Here is a 23,764-nt window from a genome sequence, read left to right on the forward strand (position 1 = left end):
ATATTAATAATAAGTGTGGGTTTGAATCCCTGCCTGGTTGATTATGGTTCTGGTGTCGTTTCAACAAAATACCTTGCCATTAATTTGCTTTAGATGCATCATTGGTTTCATGTATTACAAAATGCGCTTTGGTAAATTTTAGGAAAGTGCAATATAAAATTAATGCACTTGAACTGTAGTGTTCTCCATAACCCTGCAATTGTTTTTGTTAAACTGTGTTTTTTTAGAAAACAGTTTAGTTTTTTAGATAGTCAGGGGGCGTTCAAGTTCTTTTGTCCAAAGCCTGTAAGCACAAAAAGGTACTAAGCACAGACGAATCTTGCTTAGCAGAAACTGGGTATATCGGCCAAAATTCCATAAAATTTATTTTTTTGCAACCGTGCCCCACTCAATTTTTGCTTAGCAAAGAAAATGCTGAAGCAGTATACTATTTTAAGGGCAGAATTCTTCAAATATAGAACTTAACTTAACAATTTGATGATTTTGATTGTTTTATTATACAGATCGAACCGACAACTGCACCGTCTGCAAGACCCGTCGGCGTAGCCTGGACAGACAGAAGGCCCAGGTTCTACGTAGGTCTCAATCACGAGAAACGCTTCAATCCAGCAGCACTGACACCAGCGAGCGATCACAACCTGACACGACCAATGAGATGGCAACACCAGGAGTATGGAGTGCCAAAGCTGACAAATATCGCAGACTGTCTCGATCATGTGAGGTGTTGTCCTCTAGGAGAAAGTCAACCCACAGACAAAGTGATGACAAAGAAGGCAATACAATGAGTCATTCCAAGGAAATGTATGAAAACGGAGCAATGAATCCAGCGGGGTATATTGATTTGTGTAATGTAAACCCATCAAAGATGGACAGATTGAAGATAGAAGAGAAACAGTCACTGAGGCGTAAATCTACCACTACCAAGAAATTTACACCTCAAAGTGACTGTAAAATGAGACACCTGGAGACGAGTAAAGGGGCTGACTACACGGATGGAGAATGCCGGCGTGGTAATGACGGGAGCAGGGACCGCCTCTCAAGGTCATCAGGAAGTATGCCCGAGAGAGGAGCATCATCATCATCATCATCCTCCTCCTCCTCGGGGAAACAGGTGCAATTTGCTGCCCGCGTTGAGTACGAGAGATCCAAAGAAGACTCGGTCATAGAAAAACTCAGGAACGCTGTCAATAACAGCAGGAGGAAATTGCGCTCGAGGTCTTTAGAGAGAATCGATCGGAGACAGGAGTGGAGCCGTGAATGGGAGGCGGGTAGGGCCGAGAGGGCGTCGTGGATGAGCAGACTGCGGATGTCTAAGTCAAATACTTCAAGTGTGAAGAATGATGATATCGTGAGATCAGACGAGACTGACAGGAACTTAGTCAGAGAAACTTTGCAAGATGGTAATTTAAACCGGCAGCTGAATACGCATTGGGTTGAGAGAACATCTCGATCGAGGTCTAAGGAGAACAGAGACTGGAGACAAGACTACTGTGAAACCAAACCTCATGAAAACCAGATGTACTCATGCGATGAAAACAACCGTAGTCTAGTCTCCTCTCAAGCATCTGATAAGGAAATCTTAGTCAGAGAAACTTTGCGAGATGGTAATAACCGGCAGCTGAATACGCATTGTAATGAGAGACACTCTCGATCGAGGTCGAGGGAGAACAGAGACTGGAGACAAGACTACTGTTTAACCAAACCTCATGAAAACAAGATTTACTCATGCGATGATAACCACCAAAAACTAGTCTCCTCTCAAGCATCTGATGAGGAAATCTTTAACAGGACCAGAAAAGCAGCAAGTGGTGATTACAAGCAGAGAGTTACAAGGGACAATGATCCATTGCATGAGCGATATGAGGAGATGAGATATAACAGCCAAAATACAGCTGGAGCTAAGACTAACCGCTCCACCAGACACCATCGTTCCCAAATTGAACAAGTATCCAATGGTCTTATATCACCCCAGTATGTAGCACCGCATGGTCACTATGGTAAAGCAGTAGTCCGGAAATGTCATGGCGAGCAAAGACAACCTACAGACTTAACTCAAACATCGAAGAACGTAAAAGTAAAGTCACTGAGCCTAGCTTCCTCAACACGGGAGGATTCAGTTGCGTCATCGGCTAAAAACTTGTATCAGCCTAAAGGAACTGCTGGTAGAGGTTCTGTGACCTCTGTGAAGAAAATGGCAAAGTTAGACTCGCGACTACAATCCAATGCCCCCAATGTCCGCCCTGATGTACCCAACGCACTGAACATTCCCAACAAACATTCAATGGATGCTAACAGAGTTTCAAACTGTTCAGTACCTTGCAACATTGAAGCAAAACCAGCAAATGTGTCTAGGGATAAACAGGATGGAAGTGGGGACGTTAATGTGACTCAAAACCATTCGCCCAATTCATCAGGTTTTGTGTACAACTGTACAACTGCCAAGATAACAAAACTTGGCAAGTCAGCCACACACAAACAGCAAAACTTGAAACAAGAGCAACCTCAAGAACAAAGCATCCCTCAGTTGACATCCTCAGTGACACAGAGGAACAGAACTGACAATCTCAATCTTCAAGACATCTCACAAAATGATACAAGGAAAATTAAACCAGCAGCAAATAACTTAACAAGGCATGCCTCAGTGGTCTCCTTATCTCTCATCTCAGTCGACTCTGTAGACTCCGGTACAAGCTGTCACGAGGACAGTACGACAGACTCATCTGATCGAGAACTAGAAGCCTTTGCGTACTTACAGAAGCCCAAGCCTATCACAACAAGCAGACAGTCTGGGATCGAGACTAGATATACCACCAACAGACAGCCTGGAAACGAGACTAGACAATCTTCCAGAGAGCTTGAGAATTTGATTCTGGGGAGCTGTTTTGGAGTGGATAAACATGGTTCCAGTCTGGTGACTAGTGACTATGAGTCCGATACGGGACCAGATACGGTGAGGAGTAGCCTTGTCGAGGACACGAAGAGGAAGAAGGGAGGGGCATCTCGAGTCGTCCGATTTGTGGGAGCTGAAGATCTAACTAAGGAGCTTCACAACAAAAATCAACAATTAAAAATACAAGGTACATGTAAGCATGAGCTGGGTTGTCTCTGTGTATAGTACACTTCTTCTTTTATTTGCACTCTGGACCAAGGAGAACACTGAGTGTACAGTTGACTCTTAATACAACCAGGTCACTGGAACTGGCAAAATTACCTCTTTGTAACAGGAATGTTGTTATAAGAGGACAGCAACACAAAGCAACACAAAGCTGAAATGAGATTCAGAACTTCAGAATGTACTCATAAGCAGAATCTCTTCTTAAAGCCATTGGACACTTTCGGTAAACAGTATTGTCCAAGGCCCACACTTTGTGTATCACAAACCTGTGAAAATTTAGGCTCAATCGGTTATCGGAGTCGGGAGAAAATAACGGGAAAACCCACCCTTGTTTCCGCACGTTTCGCTGTTTCATGACATGTGTTTAAAATAAATCCGTAATTCTCGATATCGAGAATTGATATTGTTTAACTGTTTTCTCAAAAAGTAAAGCATTTCATGGAATAATATTTCAAGAGAAGTCTTTCACCACTACCTTCTGTAAACCCTGTAAGTTATTTGTAAATCTGTGAATGTTTTTTTTTTTTCTGTACCGAAAAGTAAAGCTATAGTGACTTCATAGATATGTAACTTGGTTAAACTTCAAGCTACTTTTTGGTGCCCTCATTGAGGTCTATGAGTCCATGCTCGCCCTTTGGTTGTCTGAAGTCAGGGCAGTCATGAATGATGGGGATAATGGTTCGTGTTGCTATATACTAAAGGTTGGCGACAAGAAAAAAAATGAAATACAAACACCGTAACACTGTCTCTCAAAGAGAATCATTGCCATTCATTATATAAAATGGCTACAAAGTATGTTCAACATGTACTGGCACATGTTTAGCTGGTTTAACAAAAACTTAACAGTGGGTTACTTTGTAATACCAACTTGAACAATAATGTGTGTTGACAAACACAAATGCCCCTCTGAGATTAATTTCAGTCCTTGACCAGTCTAAATAAAGATTGCAAAGTTCGGAGTTAATATCCAAAAACAAAAGGCTTCCGAGTTCTGGTGGGTCCAATGACCAATTAACAAAGTTCGGAGTTGGTATGCAAAATCCAAAAGTTATTGCATGGACATTTCTTTTGTTATAACCACAATGACCTTTGGCCTTTTGTTCCTTCTGTCGCCAGGTCCAAAGGCCCTCAACCAACCAGCTGCAGCTGCCAAACATTCCAACCAATCAACGAGCAGCAACCATCTCCTCACAAAGTTGACAACCCCAGCTAGGGTTCTTCATAACCACAAGGCTCTTTCTAAAGCGGAGATGTCTGTTTATCGAGGGGATGTTGTCTACTTGTCCCGTGAGGACTTTGAACAGCGCCCTCCATGGGTTGTTACATATTCAAGTTCCAGTAAGCAAGTGGGTTTAGTACCATCCATGTATCTAGCACCTGGAAAGATGGAAGAGGTCCTATAAACCTTCATGATTCAGACGACTATAAAGAAACAACTTTACATTAAATTAATGCCATGAAGAAATTTCACAATAACTTTTGACAAGCTATCATTAAAATTACAAGTATTGAACAGGGAGTTCATTACATGTTCGAAGGCTGAGTAACGGGTGATCTAAAGGGATATGTTTGGTCACTCTTAAAATTAAAGGCAATAACAACGTCCTTGGTCGGAAGTACAGCAGCTTTCAATAGTAATAAAACATTTTGAGAATCATTTCAGTTTGAGGTAATAATAATATAATATTAATATCGAAGTCTTATATAGCGCACGTATCTACCAAACAAGGTACTCAAGGCGCTGAGTATATACAAACTTTCAGAAAGATAGGTTATTGCAGTGATGAATTTTGAGACCCAATTAGTTAGCACCTTATAAGGGTTTACAAGGTGCTACGGTGCATTAAGCAGCCACCGCCAGGAACACCGGGGCGAACCCCTTCTCTTTCGATAAGTGCACTGTGAGTTCTTTTACATGCGTTACACAACACATGGGACCAACGGCTTTACGTCCCATCCGAAGGACAAAGCAATGGTCAAGTGTCTTGCTTAAGGACACAAGTGTCACGGCTGGGGATTCGAACCTGTACTCTGATGATCAGAATGTGCTAAATGGCAACAACAACAAAAATCAGTTTTTATCCCCCAAAATTTAAATATGAGAAGAGTTACTAAAGTGTCTCTCACATTGTGTATTTCAATTACGGATTATTTTTCCTGCGTGGACTAAACCGCTCCGGATTTATGGCGATATCTCAAAAACTCTACCTCCTTTGAAATAAAACATTCACATCTCATCAGTTAAATTGTATAAGACCGACATTTATATGGGTATTTAAAGAATCGAACGGTTCAAAGAACCAAAGGAAACGTTCTATGCAGCTTTACATAATATGTCTAATTGTGTCACCATTTTAAAATGTTGTACCAATAGTCCTTTGGTGGTCATCTCACATGTGGCAGTAATTCAGACAGAATTATTTCTAAGGACAATTGATAGTATTAAGATTTAAAAAGTAGAATTTCCGATTAACAATCTTTTCAATCATTTGTATTTATTACATTTCATATTTATTAAAGGCAGTGGACACTATTGGTAATTACTCAAAATAGTTATTGGCATAAAACCTTTCTTGGTGACGAGTAATGGGGAGAGGTTGATGGTATAAAACATTGTAAAGTGCCATAGTTTTCGAGAAAGAATAATTTTCCAGGAATTTGATATCGAGACCTCAGATTTTGAACTTGAGGTCTCGAAATCAACCAAGTTGCGAGATAACAATGAAAGAAAAATCACCCTTGTCACACGAAGTTGTGTGCGTTTAGATGGTTGATTTTGAGACCTCAAGTTCTAAATCTGAGGTCTCGAAATCAAATTCGTGGAAAATTACTTCTTTCTCGAAAACTGTCACTTCAGAGGGAGCCGTTTCTCACAATGTTTGATACCATCAACCTCTCCCCATTACTCGTCACCAAGAAAGGTTTTATGGCAATAAATATTTTGAGTAATTACCAATAGTGTCCACTGCCTTTAAGCAACAAAATTAACAGGTTTGTTATTTCATGTATATGGGTGATCACACAAAACATTAACACTGTATGGGCTTTTTTGTAAGCTCTGCCAATCCTGTATAACACCTTTAAAGGATCAGTCTCTTCTCAACCAACTAGAATTAAAAACAGTCCAATAAAGTATTCATTAGGCCTTCATTACTTACACTGTATCTTGCCATTAGTAAGTAAAAATATGGTTGTTATAACAACCTATATAAAAATAATAATTTTTGTATATTATTGCAGATATTTTCAAATGGGAAAAATATTTGTAAGCCTACAATAAAACTGGCTTGAAGAGTGTTAGCATTTGAAGTATAGTTCATTGTTTACTGTTTCTTTGAAAAGCTGTGCAGGGTTCGAAGGCATGCTTTTAATTCAGTTTCGATAACTTGAATTCTTCTTTTAAATTATACAAATTGTAAAGAGAAATAATAAATAGGATACATTCCTTCGTAGACATATTGTCTCAAGATATTCATTTTCTCGGGTCAGGGCACATGCCCATTCCAGGCAACCCCCCAAGTGCCAACCCCCCCCCATGAACAATCTAGATACATGCAGTGCCGTCAAAAGCCGACAACATGGCCCCTGCCCACCTCCTGGAAAGCAATGCCTCCCTTCACTTTTTCTTTGACCACCTCAAAGGGTTGTTGGAACAGAGAGTTATTGGAACATAAGGGTGTCGGAACATAAGTTTATCGGAACATAGGTTTGTCAGAACATAGAGTTGTCTGAACATAAGTTTATCCGAACATGGGGTTGTCGGAACAGAGGGTTTTCGGAACATAGGGTTTTCGAACTTTAGGAACATAGCCTACAGGGCAGTCACCTCCCATTCCAACAGAAATCACTCACTTCACATTCCAGCATTGGTCAGCATTAGCCTGATTACCCTGCATCAATGAACTTCCTTCTAAGGACTGTTCCTTCTGAAGACACGGGGCTGGAGTATTTCTTCAACCATCTTCAGCATCATCATCCTATGAGGAAATGAAGAGAAATAATCATTAAAGGGGCGGTGTCTTCATGATCAAAGCAGGACTTTTCTTAGCTGTAAGAATGAACGCTCATCCAGTCACTGCACACATCACCCTCCCTCTGTGTCATACCTACATGTACATGGAGATTGGAGAGTACATAATGTAACTGGGTGATAGTTAGCAATTCCATGTACAGCCATAGGCCTGCTTTGATCATGGTGACACAGGCCCCTTTAACCTAAGCCTCTGGACTGTAAGATTGGAGTGAAACGTCATTAGAATTTCAACAGACAAAACAAAGACGCACTTAAGAATGCGGACATAAATAATACTGTAATCATATTATTATAATAAGATACAATCTACGCCCCTTATATGAAAATGATCAAAAGAATAACATGTTTTAAAATTTCACAAAGGGTTAGGACTAGTCCTCACTTATGACTAGTCCTAGGAGATATTAAAAACGTTTGGCTAGTCCTAAGTTAGGACGAGTACCTCATCCTAACTCGAGATAAGACTAGTCTTAACTCTTTGTGAAATCCATTGCAGGACAACCATCAGGACAAGGTGTTTTACCCAACATGTCAGGGAACAACAAGGGAGAAGTTCACAGTGCCCGGGGTTAGATTTTTTTGCAAACGGCATAGACTTAGATAGCTGTCTATTGGAAAACAAGCAGGGGTCTCCTTATATGTCTCACTTAAAAGTCACACTACACATCTTTAGTTACATCTAATGACTGCTAAACCCTTCAGATTCTCCAAAAAAAGACGCAAGTCTATTTATACTACATTTAAGCAGCTAGTCAAACCCCAGAGCGCTGAGCGGGTTGCATTGGCAAGCAGAAAACAAGCAGGGGTCTCCTTATATGTCTCACTTAAAAGTCACACTACACATCTTTAGTTACATCTAATGACTGCCAAACCCTTCAGATTCTCCAAAAAAACGCAAGTCTATATTACTACATTTAAGCAGCTAGTCAAACCCCAGAGCGCTGAGTGGGTTGCATTGGCATGAGGGCATGTCTTAAGTGCATCAGAGAACTGTGTGCCTGTCAACGAGTAAAACCATGTCTCTCTTAAAAATACAGTCCAACAGAAATCCAACAAAAATTGGACATCAAAGAATTGTCATCTGACTACATGTACCCGTTCTGGATTAATTTTGACAAGATCCCTCAATAGTAGGGAAATCTTGCAACAAGCTTGACTTACCTGTTTCACTTTGTCATAGAATGCCAGCATCTCATCTCTGAGTTTCTTTAAGATTGCTTCATTTGGAGCATTTTCACATTTAGCTTGAAGTCTGATTATGCTCTGCTCTGCTTCCTGGAAGAGACCACATTAAGAATCCACAATCATTGCATCCAGAATCCATCCCTCGTTAGAAAGATTATTTCACCACCGAGAAAAAGGAAAGATCTTTGTTGTGGCTGGAAATAATATAAGTCTGATATAGCCCTCCTACTATAAGTTATCACACAAGCGCGAGTGGAATACAAAAAAATATAGCACGCCTGCGTCCCATATCCAACTCGGCCTTCGGCCTATGCAAAGTGCATGCAAAGAGCAAACTAGTTGTACACAATGTAAACTGGTTTAGGGGCCATTATGTTTCCAAAGCCGGTCCTTTATTATCCGTCAATACATCCCCATGTGATTGGGTTTTGACCAATTAGGATCTGAAAAGGTACTTGTTAATAAGGTACTCAAGGCGCTTGGACATACAGAAACATTCTAAGACGGGTTTTAAATTAGTTTAAAGACACTGGACACTATTGGTAATTGTCAAAGATCAGTTTTCTCACTTGGTGTAAATAACAAACCTGTGAAAATTTGAGCTCAACTGGTCGTCGAAAGTGCGAGATAATAATAAAAGAAAAAAACACCCTTGTCATTCGAAGTTGTGTGCTTTTAGTTGGTTGATTTCGAGACCTCAAATGCTAGAATATGAGGTCTTAAATAAAATTCGTGGAAAATTACTTATTTCTCAAAAACTATGTCACTTCAGAGGTACAGTGTAGCCGTTTCTTGCAATGATTTTAACTATCAACCTCTCCCCATTACTCGTCACCAAGAAAGGTTTTATGCTAATAATTATTTTGAGTAATTACCAATAGACTGTCCACTTCCTTTAATTACAGGATCAAATTAAAGTTTACAAGGTGATGCGGCGCATTTAGCAGCCACTGCCATAAACACTGCGAGAAAAACATTTTTTTTTCTTAGCGAAAAAGTTTAACTGGTATTTTTTTCACTTTGGCTTGGATCGGTCCACACAAATTTGCCTCGACATTGCGAGGTTTTCCTTTTACTTTGCGAACTAACACGGTCGGCTATTTATGGGACTCCCATAAATGGCCGACCGTGTTAGTCGACGAGGTAAAAGGAAAACCACGCCATTTCGAGTGATACTTGTGGTAATCATTATATTCTACTTTTAAAATATCTTTCTAATCATATGCATTTTATAACAAACGGTTACAAAAGCTTTTCAAAGACCAACTCGACCGATCCAAGGCAACGTGTTCCTTTAAGGACACAAGTGTACCTTTGTGTACCTTCCCTTTCAATACAATATGGCAAACATTATGGAAAGACAGCTTTAATACAAAGTTTGCTGGCTTACTTTCTTCTTCATGTTTCTTGAGACAGTCCCTTTGCCGTATATTTTGATGATTCCTCCCCAGTTATCAACATGTGGATGAAGAAGCTGCAAGACAAAATGGCGATCAACATTTAAATATGTTGACTTATAAACTTAAACATTTGATTGCCTCATAATAAGTTAATCTCTCTAGAATTTTAATTCAATTCATTCTTTATTAGTCCAAAAGAGGAAAATTGATTTGTGAAATGCAACAAGATAAAAAAAAAATGTATAAAAGTCTACAATACATACATGCATACAAACAGGCGATGTTAAAGATGCTATGTCAGATTTTTGGCCGATTTGACCCAAAATTTTTGATGGGGGGTCGAGAAAGTTACAAGCTTTCATTTGAGCCATTGCTCAAAACAGTCCGCCAATTATTAGTAGCAGTGAAATAAAGTGCTCAAAGTACAATGTATCACGTGACAATGTATCACGTGACAATGTATCACGTGACAAATTCTTATGCATTTTATAAGAAATGTTTTAAATGTTTGTCATGGTTCCTGACCATTAAAAGTAAAAGTTAAACTTTTTTTCGTTAGAGCAGGTGATACATCTTGAAATACCATTCACTCCAAAAAATCTATTTTTTAATGGCTGGGAAAAAAAGTTTAACTTTTACTTTGAATGGTCAGGAACCATGACAAAAATTTAAAACGTTTCTTTTAAAACACATAAGAATTGGTCACGTGATATATTGTCGGGATCCCGGCAAAGTCTAATTTTGAGCACTTTATTTCCCTGCTACTAATAATTGGTAATAATCGAGCAATGGCTCAAATGAAAGCTTGTAACTTTCTCGACCCCCATCAATTTACCTATTGAATTTTAAATCAAAACTTTTGGGTCAAATCGGCCAAAAATGTGACATAGCATCTTTAAATGTCCATCAATTAAACAAAATTAAAAACAGTGTGAAATGTTTGATGGTTGTACAAGTTCAATATTTCAAAACAGTAGGGAGAAATACGAAAGTGCAATGTATATTGAAATGAATAAACAGTGGTGTTAAATTTTTTTTTAAAGCTTCTCAGGAACGCAAGATGGTAGGTCATTACACGTTTGTGGTCCACCAAGTAGGTGGTTTATAAAAGGGGTTTAAAATGGCACAGATTCCGTATAAATTTGTTTAAATATGCAACATAAAATTTGCACCCCTGGGAACGAGGTTGACTAAAACTTCATCGTCAATCTCTTGGTCTTTGATACAGCGGGTAACTTCAATAGAAACTCCTGTTGATATTCCACACCTTATTGATGGAAATGGGGTATTCTTTGCTACACAAAGTCACCTTACCTGAAGTAACTGCTGGGCCCCTTGCTGCTTGCCAACCTTTTTATTCTTGCAAAAACCCTGGAAGACAAACATACTTATTGTTATTTTCTTATCTATTTCTGATTTATGAAACCAAGGATGCCTTAAAAGTGAACTTAATCATTGTAGCTCACAAGCACAAGGGTGCTTGCTATGTGAACCAGAAACACCAGGACACTATTGGTAATTGTCAAAGATCAGTCTTGTCACTTGGTGTCAACATTATCTCAACATAATGTATGCATAAAATAACAAACCTGTGAAAATTTGAGCTCCATTGGTCGTTGAAGTTGCGACATAACTACGAAAGAAAAAACACCCTTGTCACACGACGTTGTGTGCTTTCAGATGTTTGATTTTGAGACCTCAAATTCTAAATCTGAGGTTGCGAAATCAAATTCAAGGAAAAATACTTCTTTCTCGAAAATGATGTACGTCACTTCAGAGGGAGTCAATTCTCACAATGTTTTATACTATCAACCTCTCCCCATTACTCGTTACCAAGTAAGGTTTTATGCGAAAAAATTGTTTTTGAGTAATTACCAATAGTGTCCACTGCCTTTAACCCCAAAAAGTGTTCTGGGTTCTTTTACATGCACTACCAATGCTAATACACGGAGCCTACGGCTTACTGTCCCATCTGAAGGACAAAGTAATGAAGGGGTGGATTTCACAAAGAGTTAGGACTAGTCTTATCTCGAGTTAGGACCAGTTACTCGTCCTAACTTAGGACTATCCATGCAATTTGTATATCTCCTAGGACAAGTCCTAAGTTAGGACTAGTCCTAACTCTTTGTGAAATCGACCCATGGTAAAGTATCAAGAACAAAAGTGTCAAGACCAGAACTGGAACCTACACTCTGTTGATCAGGAACACCAGAGCTTAAGTCAGTGCTCTTAACCTCTTGGCAACAATTATGTTTGTTATACCTCGGTAACAAATTATAAAGTTTGATTGGTCGAGAACCAATCATGTGGCGTGCACCAAATACGCATGAACCATGGCTGTACAGCGCGGCGGGTATCATGAGTGATGTTAACTGGTGTACGTCAACTTGATCGTTCTTACCGTTGGTCGACTTCCAGCGCTTAGTACGAAACGGCCGAGAGTTCGAGGGAACAGTGAAGAATGGTTTCTTATTTGGACAACTGTTCGTCTGCTTATTAAACTATGCATACTCTGTCGTTATAATGTTTGAGGATGACAACATAACTTAGAGAAGACGAATAATCATGTTACCAAGGTACATGTATAACAAAACAATTGTTGCACGCTGTGATTTGGGGTCCATGGTTTTTGTACACCCTCGAGTGAAAATGGCACCCTCGGCTTCGCCTCGGATGCCATTTTCCTCCTCGGGTGTACAAAACGCCATGGACCCCGTCACAGCGTGCAACAATTATATACTGGCCATGAACAAATCACATGTTTTATTCAACAGAGGATCTCAGGAGCTTGCTTTGTCAATCTTTGGTTATGAAGGCTGCATCCGAAATAGCGGCTACAAATGTACTTACTGTGGAAGTGTTGTGGCCGAGCGGTTAAGCGCACTGAATTCAAACTCTGGTGTTTCTGATCAGCAGAGTGTGGGTTCGAATCCCCAGCCATGACACTTGTGACACTTGTGACACTACCATTGCTTCGTCCTTCGGATGGGACGTAAAGCCGTTGGTTCCATGTGTTGCGTATTGCATGTAAAAGAACCCAGTGCACTTCGAAACGAGAAGGGTTTTGCCCCGGTCTTACTGGCTGTGGCTGCTATTAAATGCACCCTAGCACCTTGATAACCCTTATAATGTGCAACATAATTGGGTCTCAGAATTTACAACTTTCAATAACCTCTCTTTCTGTGTATACTAAGCGCCTTGAGTACCTTGTTGGTAGATACAAGCGCTATATAAGACTTCAATATTATTATTATTATTATCATCACAGCTAAACTAGCCCGAGCTGTAGCCGCCAGTCTGGATACAACCATAGAAATACACTTACTGTGACTATGTGCTCTCCAAGTGTCATTGTATACTCTCTCTTATGGTGATTGGTTATCTTGACTTCATAGTTGAAGTTCATCGCCTCCATGCCGTGATTCCTAACAAATTAAGAGCAATAACAATAAAAAATCCAAAGAAGAATTACGGTGTGGTGAGCTTCATTACCTTGTAGCCGACACAAATAAAGGACTTCCAAAATTCCTTAGTTTCCCTCTCTTAGCCTATCCATTACTACCAATCACGCTAAACCTTTTGACATGGGTGTGGTTACAGTATACAAAATTGAAAAACTCTGGAAGAATCTTGTGCGTCAACTAAGGCCCAGTGTTGCCAACTTGCTTGCCGTTCCATCTTCCACATTGAAAGCTTAGTGGGATAGAAGTTTCTCGGTTGCAGCCCCCCGCCTGTGGAACGACTTGCCTCCCACCCTTAGATCACAACCTGACATTTCTTCATTCAATCCAATCTCAAAACTTACCTCTTCAGTCAAGCCTACCATTCATTTTTCCCTTGGTCATATTTTAGCGCAGTGAATAGTTTTTTCAAGCCTACCATTCATTTTTCCCTTGGTCATATTTAAGCACAGTGAATAGTTTTTTTCTAGATACCAGAGCTTTATAAGATTTGTTATCATTACTATTAGTGGTCCGATCTTGATCTGAAGATGCGAGGCAAGCACTAAGTTCCACAAAGAGGCAAGATTCATCTTAAGATAATCCTCAATCATACTTGCTAAGCAAAGTGTGAAGTCACAATACAAATCACTATGGCAAAATCATCGTCGTTAACATGAATCTTAGTGCTTTTGTATCGAGCTCTTGTTACGATTCACAAAGAGCTAAGATTGATCATATAAGATGTACACGTATTAATCTTAATTGCTACGCAGAGTGTGATGTACCAATATAAAGATCTATGGCAAAATCATCGTCTTTGTGGAATCAAACCATGGGCTGAATTTCACAAAGAAGCAAGATTCATCATGAGATGCATAATTCTCATAGAGTTATATATAAGAACTAGAGGGCGCACTGGTGATGCTGCTTGCACAAACGCGACGGGACCTCAAAATGACAAGCGCGCCATTCTGTACGCGCGTTGAATATGAAATAAACGTTTGAGTTTTTTTTATTGAACGCTCACGCGATGCTGTTTGTTCAACTTACAAAATGGCCGCACAAACACACGCTGTAAGATGGCTGTTTTGTTAAGTTAGAAAATGGCCGCCTGCGCGCATGCCGGGGCAGGTATATAGGCCAGTGCGCCCTCTAGTTCTTATATATAACTCTATGATAATTCTCAAACAAACCTTTGTCTGTATTCACCAAGGACTTGGAAGGGAGTCAGTTGACCAGACTTGGTGCACAGATCATACACCCTGCTGTCAGTGATAGCTATATGGTCAAAATACTACAGAATGAAAGAAGGTACAGAAATCAAATATTCCCGTCAGTGACAGCTATGATCTAAATACTACAGAATTAATGCAAGGAGACAAGGAGACAAAAAACTGATAGCTCTATTATCAAATGACAACAGAATAAATGGATAGTTATAATATGGTCAATACACTACAGAATTGAAAACACAACAAGAAGAGGGGTCAGTTCACTATACTTCATATAGCTCATACACTCTGCTGTCAGTGATACCAATGTATATGGTCAAAATACTACATAAGTCAATGATGGCATTATGAGGAAATTACTTCAGAATGAAAGGAAACAAATGGACAGACAGAACGGCTGACTAGACACTGCTCTAGAATTGCAAGGGTCGTGGGTTCGAATCCCACCCGAGTAATATGCCTGTGATAATTTTTCACTGGACTCGGGAAAGTACTGAGTATATTCTTTATCCCCGATGCAAAATTAACATCTATTATAGACTTTATACACAGAACATACGCTCTGCCCTCTGGCCAAATAGAATAAAAATGAGCGAATTTAAAAAAAAGTCAGTCTGTACACAGATCACAGACTCTGCTGTCAGTGATAGCTCATAGCCAAAACACTACAGAATAAAAGCAGAGAGACACACGAGAAAGAGGTCAGAGATAATGTAACAAATACTACATAATAAAATCAGACACAGATCACACACTTCACTGTCAGTGATAGGATGATCAAAATACTACAGAATAAAAGCAGGGAGACAAATAAGAAATGAGTCAAACTACTACATAATAAAGACAGAAAAGTAAAAAACGGTTCTGTTAACTACATTTTGTGCACAGATCAGGCACCCCACTGTCAGTGACTGATGTGTATATTTGATAAAACACTACATAAGAGCCAACAGACAAATGACAAAGGAGTCAGTTGCCAACGGCTTCGTGGTTAAAACACTACAGAATTAAAGAAGACAAACACTAGTCAACCGAATACTAGTACCAGCAGCACACTACAAACATTGCAGAATGATTGGTCAAAGGATTTGAAATAACAACCAATCAAAGCTTACCTCAAGTTGCTCCGAGTCTTGCTCTTTACCGGTCTTCTTACTGCCTTCATTCAACACAACACCAGGAATCAAGATTTCTAGTGTCGCCCTTGCTGTGAGTAAACAGTGGTAAATAGAAAGTTAACTAAGGCGTGATGGAAACTACTCCAAAAATTAAAAACCAGAAGAACTGCGGCTGTTGGTGGATATTATTTTCAGAATGGATTCCCTTCTGAAGTAATATGGTTTGGAAAATATTTCACCCAAAATCTACACAGCATGTCACGATTAAACTGTTTTTTGTATGTACAACTTTCATAAATTAATATTCAACATAATTGTTAAGTGTTTTTCCGACTCAAGCAACATTTGAACATAACTAAAAAAAAAAGAATATGTGCAGTAAGTACTTTTTAGGCCTATTATAATCCAGACATGAGTTTACTGGCCCGATGCTAAAACACTGGCCCGGGGCTTGCAGTACAGTGTTAAATTAAAGCCCTATTATAATCCGGACATGAGTTTACTGGCCCGATGCTTAAACACTGGCCCGGGGCTTGCAGTACAGTGTTAAATTAAAGCCCTGCTCCTACCGTCTGACCATTTAATATAGATAAACGATAAACGATAAACGATTACACTTCCATTACTAGATGAACTAACCTGCTTCCATTTTTGCCTCCTTCTTGCTCTTGGCTTGCCCCTTGCCATACTTGGTGCCGTGAATCATTACATAAGCTTGAAATGGACAATTGGCATTCCCTGAAAATGTTCAACAGATAAAAACACCATTGTTTAATTTTCTTGTCCGGAGCGATAATGGGAGATACATGAGACATTGAGACAACCATCTACTTCACTATGCCTTCAATTTGAAAAGAGTTCCATAATCACATTCAACCCCTTTATTTAAAGGTACTATACAGAATTGGTGAGGATAAAAAAACATCACTCTTTAATTTTTGTCCGAAAGCTTATGATTAATGAAGTTCATACTAGTCAAATTCAAGAAAACTGTCTCTGAAAACCATTAGTATTTGTTTAGAAAAACACATCAGCTGATTTTAGTTGTTACAATTAAAATTAAGGACAACGGTAAAGTTCTTCAGCATTGTCTCCGACCAATGGACATAGCCATGGCCAAAGTCAAATGATTCTGACAAAACTCACCGCTATCATCAAAGGTGTACGTTGGTTGAGTCTTCAGAACAATCTGTGAATACTCATGAAGGATGCACACCGGAGTCTTGTTAGTTGTATTCAAAACAAACTCTGAAATAAAATATTTTGATATTTTATTATTACATATCAAAGTCGCAGAAAAACAGCTGAATTCAAATGATGTTATCCGGATAACAAGATGAATAAAACCACTTACAAAACACAATCAATACTCTAATCATTACAAAAGATAAAGTGACCCCCCAAAATACATGTACACATTTAAAAAGAGACACACAGATAAAAATAGGGGAAAATATTTAGCAATGCTTGGACAATTTGTTAGGACAATTGTACAAAACAATTCCTTTAAAGATGCGTTGTCAGATTTTTGCCCGATTTGACCCAAAAATTTTTGATTTAAAATTCAATAGGTATTTTGATAGGGGTCGAGAAAGTTACAAGCTTTCATTTGAGCCATTGCTCGAAAACGTCCACCAATTATTAGTAGCAGTGAAATAAAGTGCTCAAAATTATTTTTTGTCGGGATCCCGACAATATATCACGTGACCAATTCTTATGTGTTTTATAAGAAACGTTTTAAATTTTTGTCATAGTCCCGTTAGAGCGGATGATACTCTTTGAAATACCATTCACTCAAAAAAATTTTTTTTTTTCAATGTTTGGGGCCAAAAATCTGACATAGCATCTTTAAAACTTTGAAGTGATTGTGGTTTCTTCCTTGTAGTCAGTGCTTTCCCGACTCCTGTGGGAAAAATCAATCTTCAGGCTGTTGGAGTGTGATTCAAACCCACAACCAATCCCACTCTCAATTAAAGACACTGGACACTAAGACTAGTCTTCACAGTCGGTGTATCTCAACATATGCATAAAATAACAAACCTGTGAAAATTCGAGCTCAATTGGTCATCGAAGTTGTGTGCTTTCAGATGCTTGATTACGAGACCTCAAAATCTAATTCCAAGGTCTTAAAATCAAATTCGTGAAAAATTATTTCGTTCTCGAAAACTATGCTACTTCAGAGGGAGCCGTTTCTCACACTGTTTTATACTATCAACCTCTCCCCATTATTTGTTACCAAGTAAGGTTTTATGCTAATAATTATTTTGAGCAATTACCAATAGTGTCCAGTGCCTTTATAGAAGAGATGTTCTACCACCAAGGGTAGGGTTTGGGAATTCAGGTTCAAACTTGTGTACTAAGCCACACCTTAATGGTACTCATCAAGCTTCTTCCCACAACCTGCCTTCAGTTATAGCCGCCCCCCCCCCTCTAAAAAAAATGAAGGTACCATGTTCATCTCTGAGCAATTGGATCTGATCTTACCTCGTTTGGTATCCTTTTGATTACCAGCTATCCTACAGGTTATTACAGCAGGGTGACCAGGCTGCAATTGATAGAAATAGTCATCAATACCACCAATGTGTCAAATGTTTCTTGTGTCAAACTTTATACTTTTAGAAATGTTTGTGACAAACTTTTTAAGTTTTTTTTTTCCAGTTTCCCATGGCAATAATATTCAAAATGAATAAAAAATGGCGGACATCAGCTTGGCCCATTTGCATGACTCTGCTTATCAAGGACATTTTGTGCTTGCTGCCCATAAAACTAGATGTGCTTTTTAGGAGGTCTAAAGCTCAGATTTCGGCAATAAGCAGAGCCATGAAATTGGACTGTGATCAGCTGAATTATTACAATCCTGATAATAAAATCAACTTGTAAGTTTTATCTGACTACTCACAAACTGTGGTCGATTCAAGACTTCATGCTTTGCTTTGACTTCTTTGGTGTATTTCCTTCTGTCAGCCCAGGTCCTGTGGAATCCCAAACAATTAAATAATTACTCAACAACATGAATTCCGAGTTAAAACGTCGAGTTGAAACCAACGGTTCTTTTCGGAACCACCCCAACTCATTTAGAGATACATGTAGTCATTACATTATGCACATGGTGTTACCGCAAACCTTTATTCCAACAAAATCGCTACAAGACCTCTACAGGTCTTGTAAATTTCAGCTCGGGTCTTTCCAAGTGCATGGGCAGTTTGGGACCTTTAAATGGCCGACATGAATATGAAAAAGGTTCACCAGCCTCACAAAAAAAATTACCTTGCTGCTTTGCAAACAATGAACAGCAGGCAATAAGGACAAAAAAACGTTCCACCTTTTCACGATCCCCTTCGCTTGGTCCCAGCACCTCCTGAGATCGGTGGGGACACTGTGAAAATGGCTGTGGAAAAGCAACTACAGAGGGCGCTCTATTGCAGACTCCCTGTGTTACTGAATATTATTATTTTCAACATTTGTACTTACTTGAATTTGTTTATTGAGACGACCTCAAAGTCAAACAGCTGCTCAAGGTAACTTCTCAATTCAGTGTCACCTGCCAAAAAAATGTATCAAAATAAATACTTCAAAATATTTCCCCCATGCTGTACCAGGCTCCTCTTTGGCGGGAAAAATATTTTTTTTAAATAATTAAAAAAGAACAAACTCCAAACACCATAGGCCCCCACACCCAAATAGTTGAACCCTATGGTGGTATGCCTGATCCCATGCAAAGCAAACTAGTCTCAGTCCAACACCATTCAGTAACTCAACACCCAAACTGTTGGATTCTGATTATGGTGGTATGCCGGATCCCATGTAAAGCATGATCAGTTTTACTAGTTCAGTTCTCGATCCAATACCATTCAGTAAATCAACAGCCAAATTGTTGGACTCTGATTGTGGTGGTATGCCTGATCCCAAGCATAATCAGTTTACTGGTGCAGTCCTCAGTCCAACACCATTCAGTAACTCAACACCCAAACTGTCAGACTCTGATTATGGTGGTAGGCATGATCACATGTAAAGTGTAATCAGTTTTACTAGTGTAGTCTTTTTACTAGACAATGTACGCCGCCAGGCTAGCGTTATTTCAGGGTGAGCCCTGGGCAACTCTTTGCTGAAAATGTCAAATTCTACTAGAATATTATAAGGGGGATCAAGACATTGACCAAGGGCAAGTGCCTTCAATGCCTCTGTGAGGTATCAGGCCAATTGTTGTTAGCAAGATTTACATGCAGAACTTTTGAAACATGAAATTGTTGCACACCCTATTTATCTCGTCTTGTAAAGGCCGAGTTATAGTCGGTCGCGCGATGGAAAACTTGACGCGCAAAAAAAAAAAAGACACAGTTTTTAGGCCATTTCTACGATAGAAGCTTTACAATCAAACAAGGCACTTGACTTACTGACAGACTCATCCTTGCATATACGGATGTTGTGGCTCTGTAGAGGATCTTGTTTTGCCGTGTCCGGGGCACTGTTCCCTTCAGCTTTATCTTCTGATCAGATAATCAAGAATGACACAATATCAACAAAGTTCAAAGACAACATAAAGGATCGAAAACTATGAACAATAATAGTAGCCTGTATTTGTATAGCGCAATTTCACTGCTAAGTTCCTATGCGCTTGTAGGAATAAAAAATAGAAAAAATAGTTAGAAAATAAAATACCAACAGACGAACAGATAACCTCTCTATTCTCTTTATGATAAGTGCACTGGGTTCTTCTCAAACAATACCAACGCACAAGACCTGGCTTTACGTTCCATCCGAAGGACACATGCATTAGTACACAAGTTTCATGCCTGGGACTCGAGCCCACACTCTGCTGATCAGAAAAGCAAAGCTCGAGTCCGGTGTTCTTATCTGCTCGGCCCTGACAAGCCCCAACACGCTCTCTTACCATACCCGTCTTAAACTAAACAAGCGCTTTGAGTCGCCGGTCTGTCAAAAGTGTTGTATACAACGTTATTATTACTTTTACTGTTTCTAATCTTCTAGAGAAATACTGTCAAGTTGAGAAAATAGTATTTGGAGATCTCACTAATTACTGTTGCTTATTTTGATTGGGACATAGCTCACCTTGTTTGGCAGACAGATCACCGTCTTTGGGTACATCTTTGTTGGCCTCCTGAGATACCTCTGCATCTTGAAGCGAGGATCCTTCTTGCTCGACTTCTTTAGGAGCAGCTTCTTTGTCCTTTTCTCTTTGGTAATGAAGACAGGGTATGCTGGCAAGAGGTGGTCTGTGTTTCTGATAGGAGTGACAAACATAATATTGTATTTTTTAAGAACGGCTTAAAAATAATCTGTTAATAGTGTTAAAAGAGGTAGTCTAATAAATGAAAAAAATGTTACATTTCATAGAATCCTGAAACTCGGAGGTGATAACGTTTCCTCCATTTGGCTCTCAAAAATGTAGATTGCTTGGCCCAATGCAGATGTGGGGGATGGGGGTGCCCAGCTAAAATACAAAATTAAACACTTAAAAAGAACAGAGGGTTTTGTAGACTTGACCTATGATCGACTTTCTTTGGGTCCTTGTCTGTCTAAAAATACATGCACCGCATGCACTCCACTAAACATTTCAGATTCGCAGTAAAGGCGCGCATTGCAAAATGCTCATTACTGACACGATCAGCATGAACCAAGTACATAATAGGACTAGGGGGGTTGGAGTGCGCCATCTCTTATGATGCCCTTGATGCTCCTTTTGGAAACCCGTTTCTTTTCCCTTTTTTTTCACTCTCAAAAAAATAATAACAATATTGTGAGGCCCTAAGAGAGGGCTTAAGTCTCCCCTTAGGTTGAATGCGCCACTGCTTACCCTTGCGCTTCCAGCACCAAGTAGATACGGTCGAGACCACGTACACACCCTGCTTGGTCGATGGAGATACAACGGCATACCGCACTCATGAACGATTGATATCCATCCGTCTGGAAGGCCTTCTAGTGGCATCTGACCTCTCTCTGGTGGAAAAGGAAACAAAAGTTTGGGCAATTATGAATAATCTGAAGAAAAAAAATGTTCTTGAATTTTGGCATTAAATCTGTAATAATCATCAACATAATTGATCGACTACAATTTGCTTGTGTCAGGAACGGTGACAAATGCGCATCAAGGCCTTGACCATCACCACAATTTGATCGTCTTTTATTTTGTGTGGTACACTTCCTTTGAAATCCAAAGTTTTCATTGTTTTTTTTTAAAGCAAGTTTATCCCCAACAAGGCTTGAAAGCCACTCTTGGTAAGGGGCTACAAGAAGAAAACATTTAAGATGAAAATAACTCAGGGGAGCTGGAGGTAGGAATTGATATTCCTTTTAAGTCTTTCAGTGCCAAGGTCGTACATGTACAATCTGAATCGGCATCTACAGTTACGGCTACGGCTGTTTGTCAGGGTGTTGCTAAGGACATCCTACATGTATACCTCAACGTATGATGACACTGAAGTCTAGCTGTAGCCCTAGCTGTAGCCGCCAATTCGGACACGCCCTTTTGTATTTTGAAATGCCATTATTGTACCTGTACAAATTTGTTAAAGGAAAACGTTGCCTTGGATCGGACGAGTTGGTCTAGAAAAAGCGTTTGAAACCGTTTGTTATGAAACCATATGGTCAGAAAGATGTTTTAATAGTAGAATATAATGATCCACACAAGTATCACTCAAAATTGCACGGTTTCCCTTTTGCGCCGCAAACTAACACGGTCAAAAATTTGACTCCCATAAATGGCCGATCGCGCAATTTCGAGGCATATTTGTGTAGATCATTGTATTCTACTTTTACAACATCTTTCTACCCATATGCATTTTATAACAAACGGTTAGGCCTACAGAACGCTTTTCAAAGACCAAATCGACCGATCCAAGGCAACGTGTTGCTTTAATGTACTTCAAAAGTGTCACCAATGCAATGACACATTATAACGAGAGGGCATACTTACTCCTTAAGATGGTCTTAGTTCTTACTCCAACCACACCATCTGGTAACGATTCATCCGTCTCTCTGCTTGCCCCCGCCTCCGTCTCAAGCAACGCTCCTCCTCGTTTCCTCTTCGGTTCCTTGTTGTACATCTCAGGCAATCCCTCATCAAGAAGGGCGTCAATCTCGCTGCCGAGGCTATCCATGTCATCTTCATCGTCTTCCTCATCTTCCTCATAATCATCATTACAACCATCCTCATCCCTCAGGGATGAGAGACTGAACTCTCCAAATTCCTCCTCATCATCTGCAAACTCATCCAGCACCCTGAAGTCCTCCCCAAAATTTGACCCTTCACTCTTATGATTCTTGGCAGAATGGTGATGATGAAAATCACTCAAGTCGCCTGACGGGACGGCGTGAAACTTATCCGCTTCGGTTAACCCCAAAATATGTTTATCAAGTTTACATTTTTTGCTCGGTGGTCCGTCTAATCTTTTTTCTAATACATTATCCATCTCAGTAAACTCTGGAGAGGTGTCTTCCATCTTTACCAGTCCTCAATCAGACGACTTCTTGTTTAACTCTTGAATCGGGAAAAAAACTCATGAGCTCCTGTAGATGATTTTCAAGTTTCCACAGTTACCACAGTTTCTGACCACCTCAAGCATTGTCCACAGGCAGTTGCCATGGTAACTTTGGAAACAACTTATAAGTCAAGATTCTAGATTGATTTATTGAGAGTAGCGAATGAAGATAGTTGAGGGGGGAAACTGTGCTGCTCTTGGCGATACCAGAGACAGGATCATCAAAAATAATAACTCCTGACTCTGCCATTGGAAATAACAGCACAGTTTTGAAATGTCTCCAAGCGATGATCTAGAACTAGAAGTAAACTTTGACAAATTTACAATTAAAATTATTCCAGCCTGCAAACTAACTTTAGGGGCCCTATAAAAATACAAGTTAATTTGACCGAATCAACATTCCATTCTTATGTGCAATGCAAATTAACATCCTAGAAAAAAAACCTTCTTCATGTTTACAGTAAATTACACCAAACATAGAGGAAGGAATCACAATAAAATAACATCAAATAATACCCACTCCCCATACATACACATGTACATGTCATGACATAGACCTTATCGCAAATACCAATGCGCACGCGCAGACTGTTGAATGAGGTGCATTGTGGGATATATATGGATCAAATTTGGATACCAGCAAGACCACAATGCACCTAATTCCTAGCTTTACGCGCGCGCCCCGGTATTTGCGAAAAGGTCTATAAAAGAAAAACATAAGTAAAACAGCGCCCTCATT

General features: G+C 39.5%; 2 protein-coding genes across 4 annotated transcripts in view; one reads left to right on the forward strand and one right to left on the reverse strand.

The window, feature by feature from the left end:
• The window catches only part of LOC117290539, a 27,459-nt gene extending 22,711 nt beyond the window's left edge, over positions 1 to 4,748 (forward strand). Inside the window, exons 3-4 of the mRNA XM_033771971.1 lie at positions 504 to 3,077; positions 4,232 to 4,748. Coding sequence (XP_033627862.1) covers positions 504 to 3,077; positions 4,232 to 4,518 — 2,861 coding nt within the window. The 3' untranslated portion in view covers positions 4,519 to 4,748. The remainder of the gene's footprint in view (positions 1 to 503; positions 3,078 to 4,231) is intronic.
• LOC117290540 (microprocessor complex subunit DGCR8-like) lies at positions 4,405 to 23,160 on the reverse strand. 3 transcript variants are annotated; one of them, XR_004519049.1, is made up of 17 exons: positions 22,461 to 23,160; positions 21,342 to 21,484; positions 20,597 to 20,768; positions 19,921 to 20,013; positions 18,998 to 19,067; positions 18,426 to 18,498; positions 18,011 to 18,071; positions 16,673 to 16,774; positions 16,166 to 16,264; positions 15,524 to 15,615; positions 14,370 to 14,470; positions 13,059 to 13,158; positions 11,048 to 11,104; positions 9,724 to 9,807; positions 8,310 to 8,423; positions 6,968 to 7,092; positions 4,405 to 4,492 (listed from the first exon to the last, which is right to left on the reverse strand). XR_004519049.1 is itself a non-coding variant. In XM_033771974.1 (16 exons), exons 1-16 carry the CDS (start codon positions 22,984 to 22,986, stop codon positions 7,069 to 7,071), a joined length of 1,908 nt encoding a protein of 635 aa, XP_033627865.1. In that variant the 5' UTR covers positions 22,987 to 23,160; the 3' UTR covers positions 6,078 to 7,068. The 3 variants fall into 3 exon arrangements, 2 of the variants coding, with proteins under 2 accessions (XP_033627865.1, XP_033627864.1); XM_033771974.1 differs by lacking the exon at positions 4,405 to 4,492 and having other exon boundaries at positions 6,078 to 7,092; positions 19,921 to 20,010; XM_033771973.1 differs by lacking the exon at positions 4,405 to 4,492 and having other exon boundaries at positions 6,078 to 7,092.
• Positions 23,161 to 23,764: the final 604 nt, after the last annotated feature.

The sequence above is a fragment of the Asterias rubens genome, chromosome 5, assembly GCF_902459465.1.
Source record: "Asterias rubens chromosome 5, eAstRub1.3, whole genome shotgun sequence".
Classification (NCBI taxonomy): Eukaryota; Metazoa; Echinodermata; class Asteroidea; order Forcipulatida; family Asteriidae; genus Asterias; species Asterias rubens.

Bases quoted from the DNA above. Each gene is read 5' to 3' on its own strand.
- LOC117290540 (XM_033771973.1), bottom strand. From the start codon at position 22,986: ATGGAAGACACCTCTCCAGAGTTTACTGAGATGGATAATGTATTAGAA. The intron at 9,808-11,047 runs GTAAGGTGACTT...TTTGTCTTGCAG, and splicing joins GGGCCCAGCAGTTACTTCAG to CTTCTTCATCCACATGTTGA. The intron at 8,424-9,723 runs GTAAGCCAGCAA...GGTCTCTTCCAG, and splicing joins CAAGAAACATGAAGAAGAAA to GAAGCAGAGCAGAGCATAAT.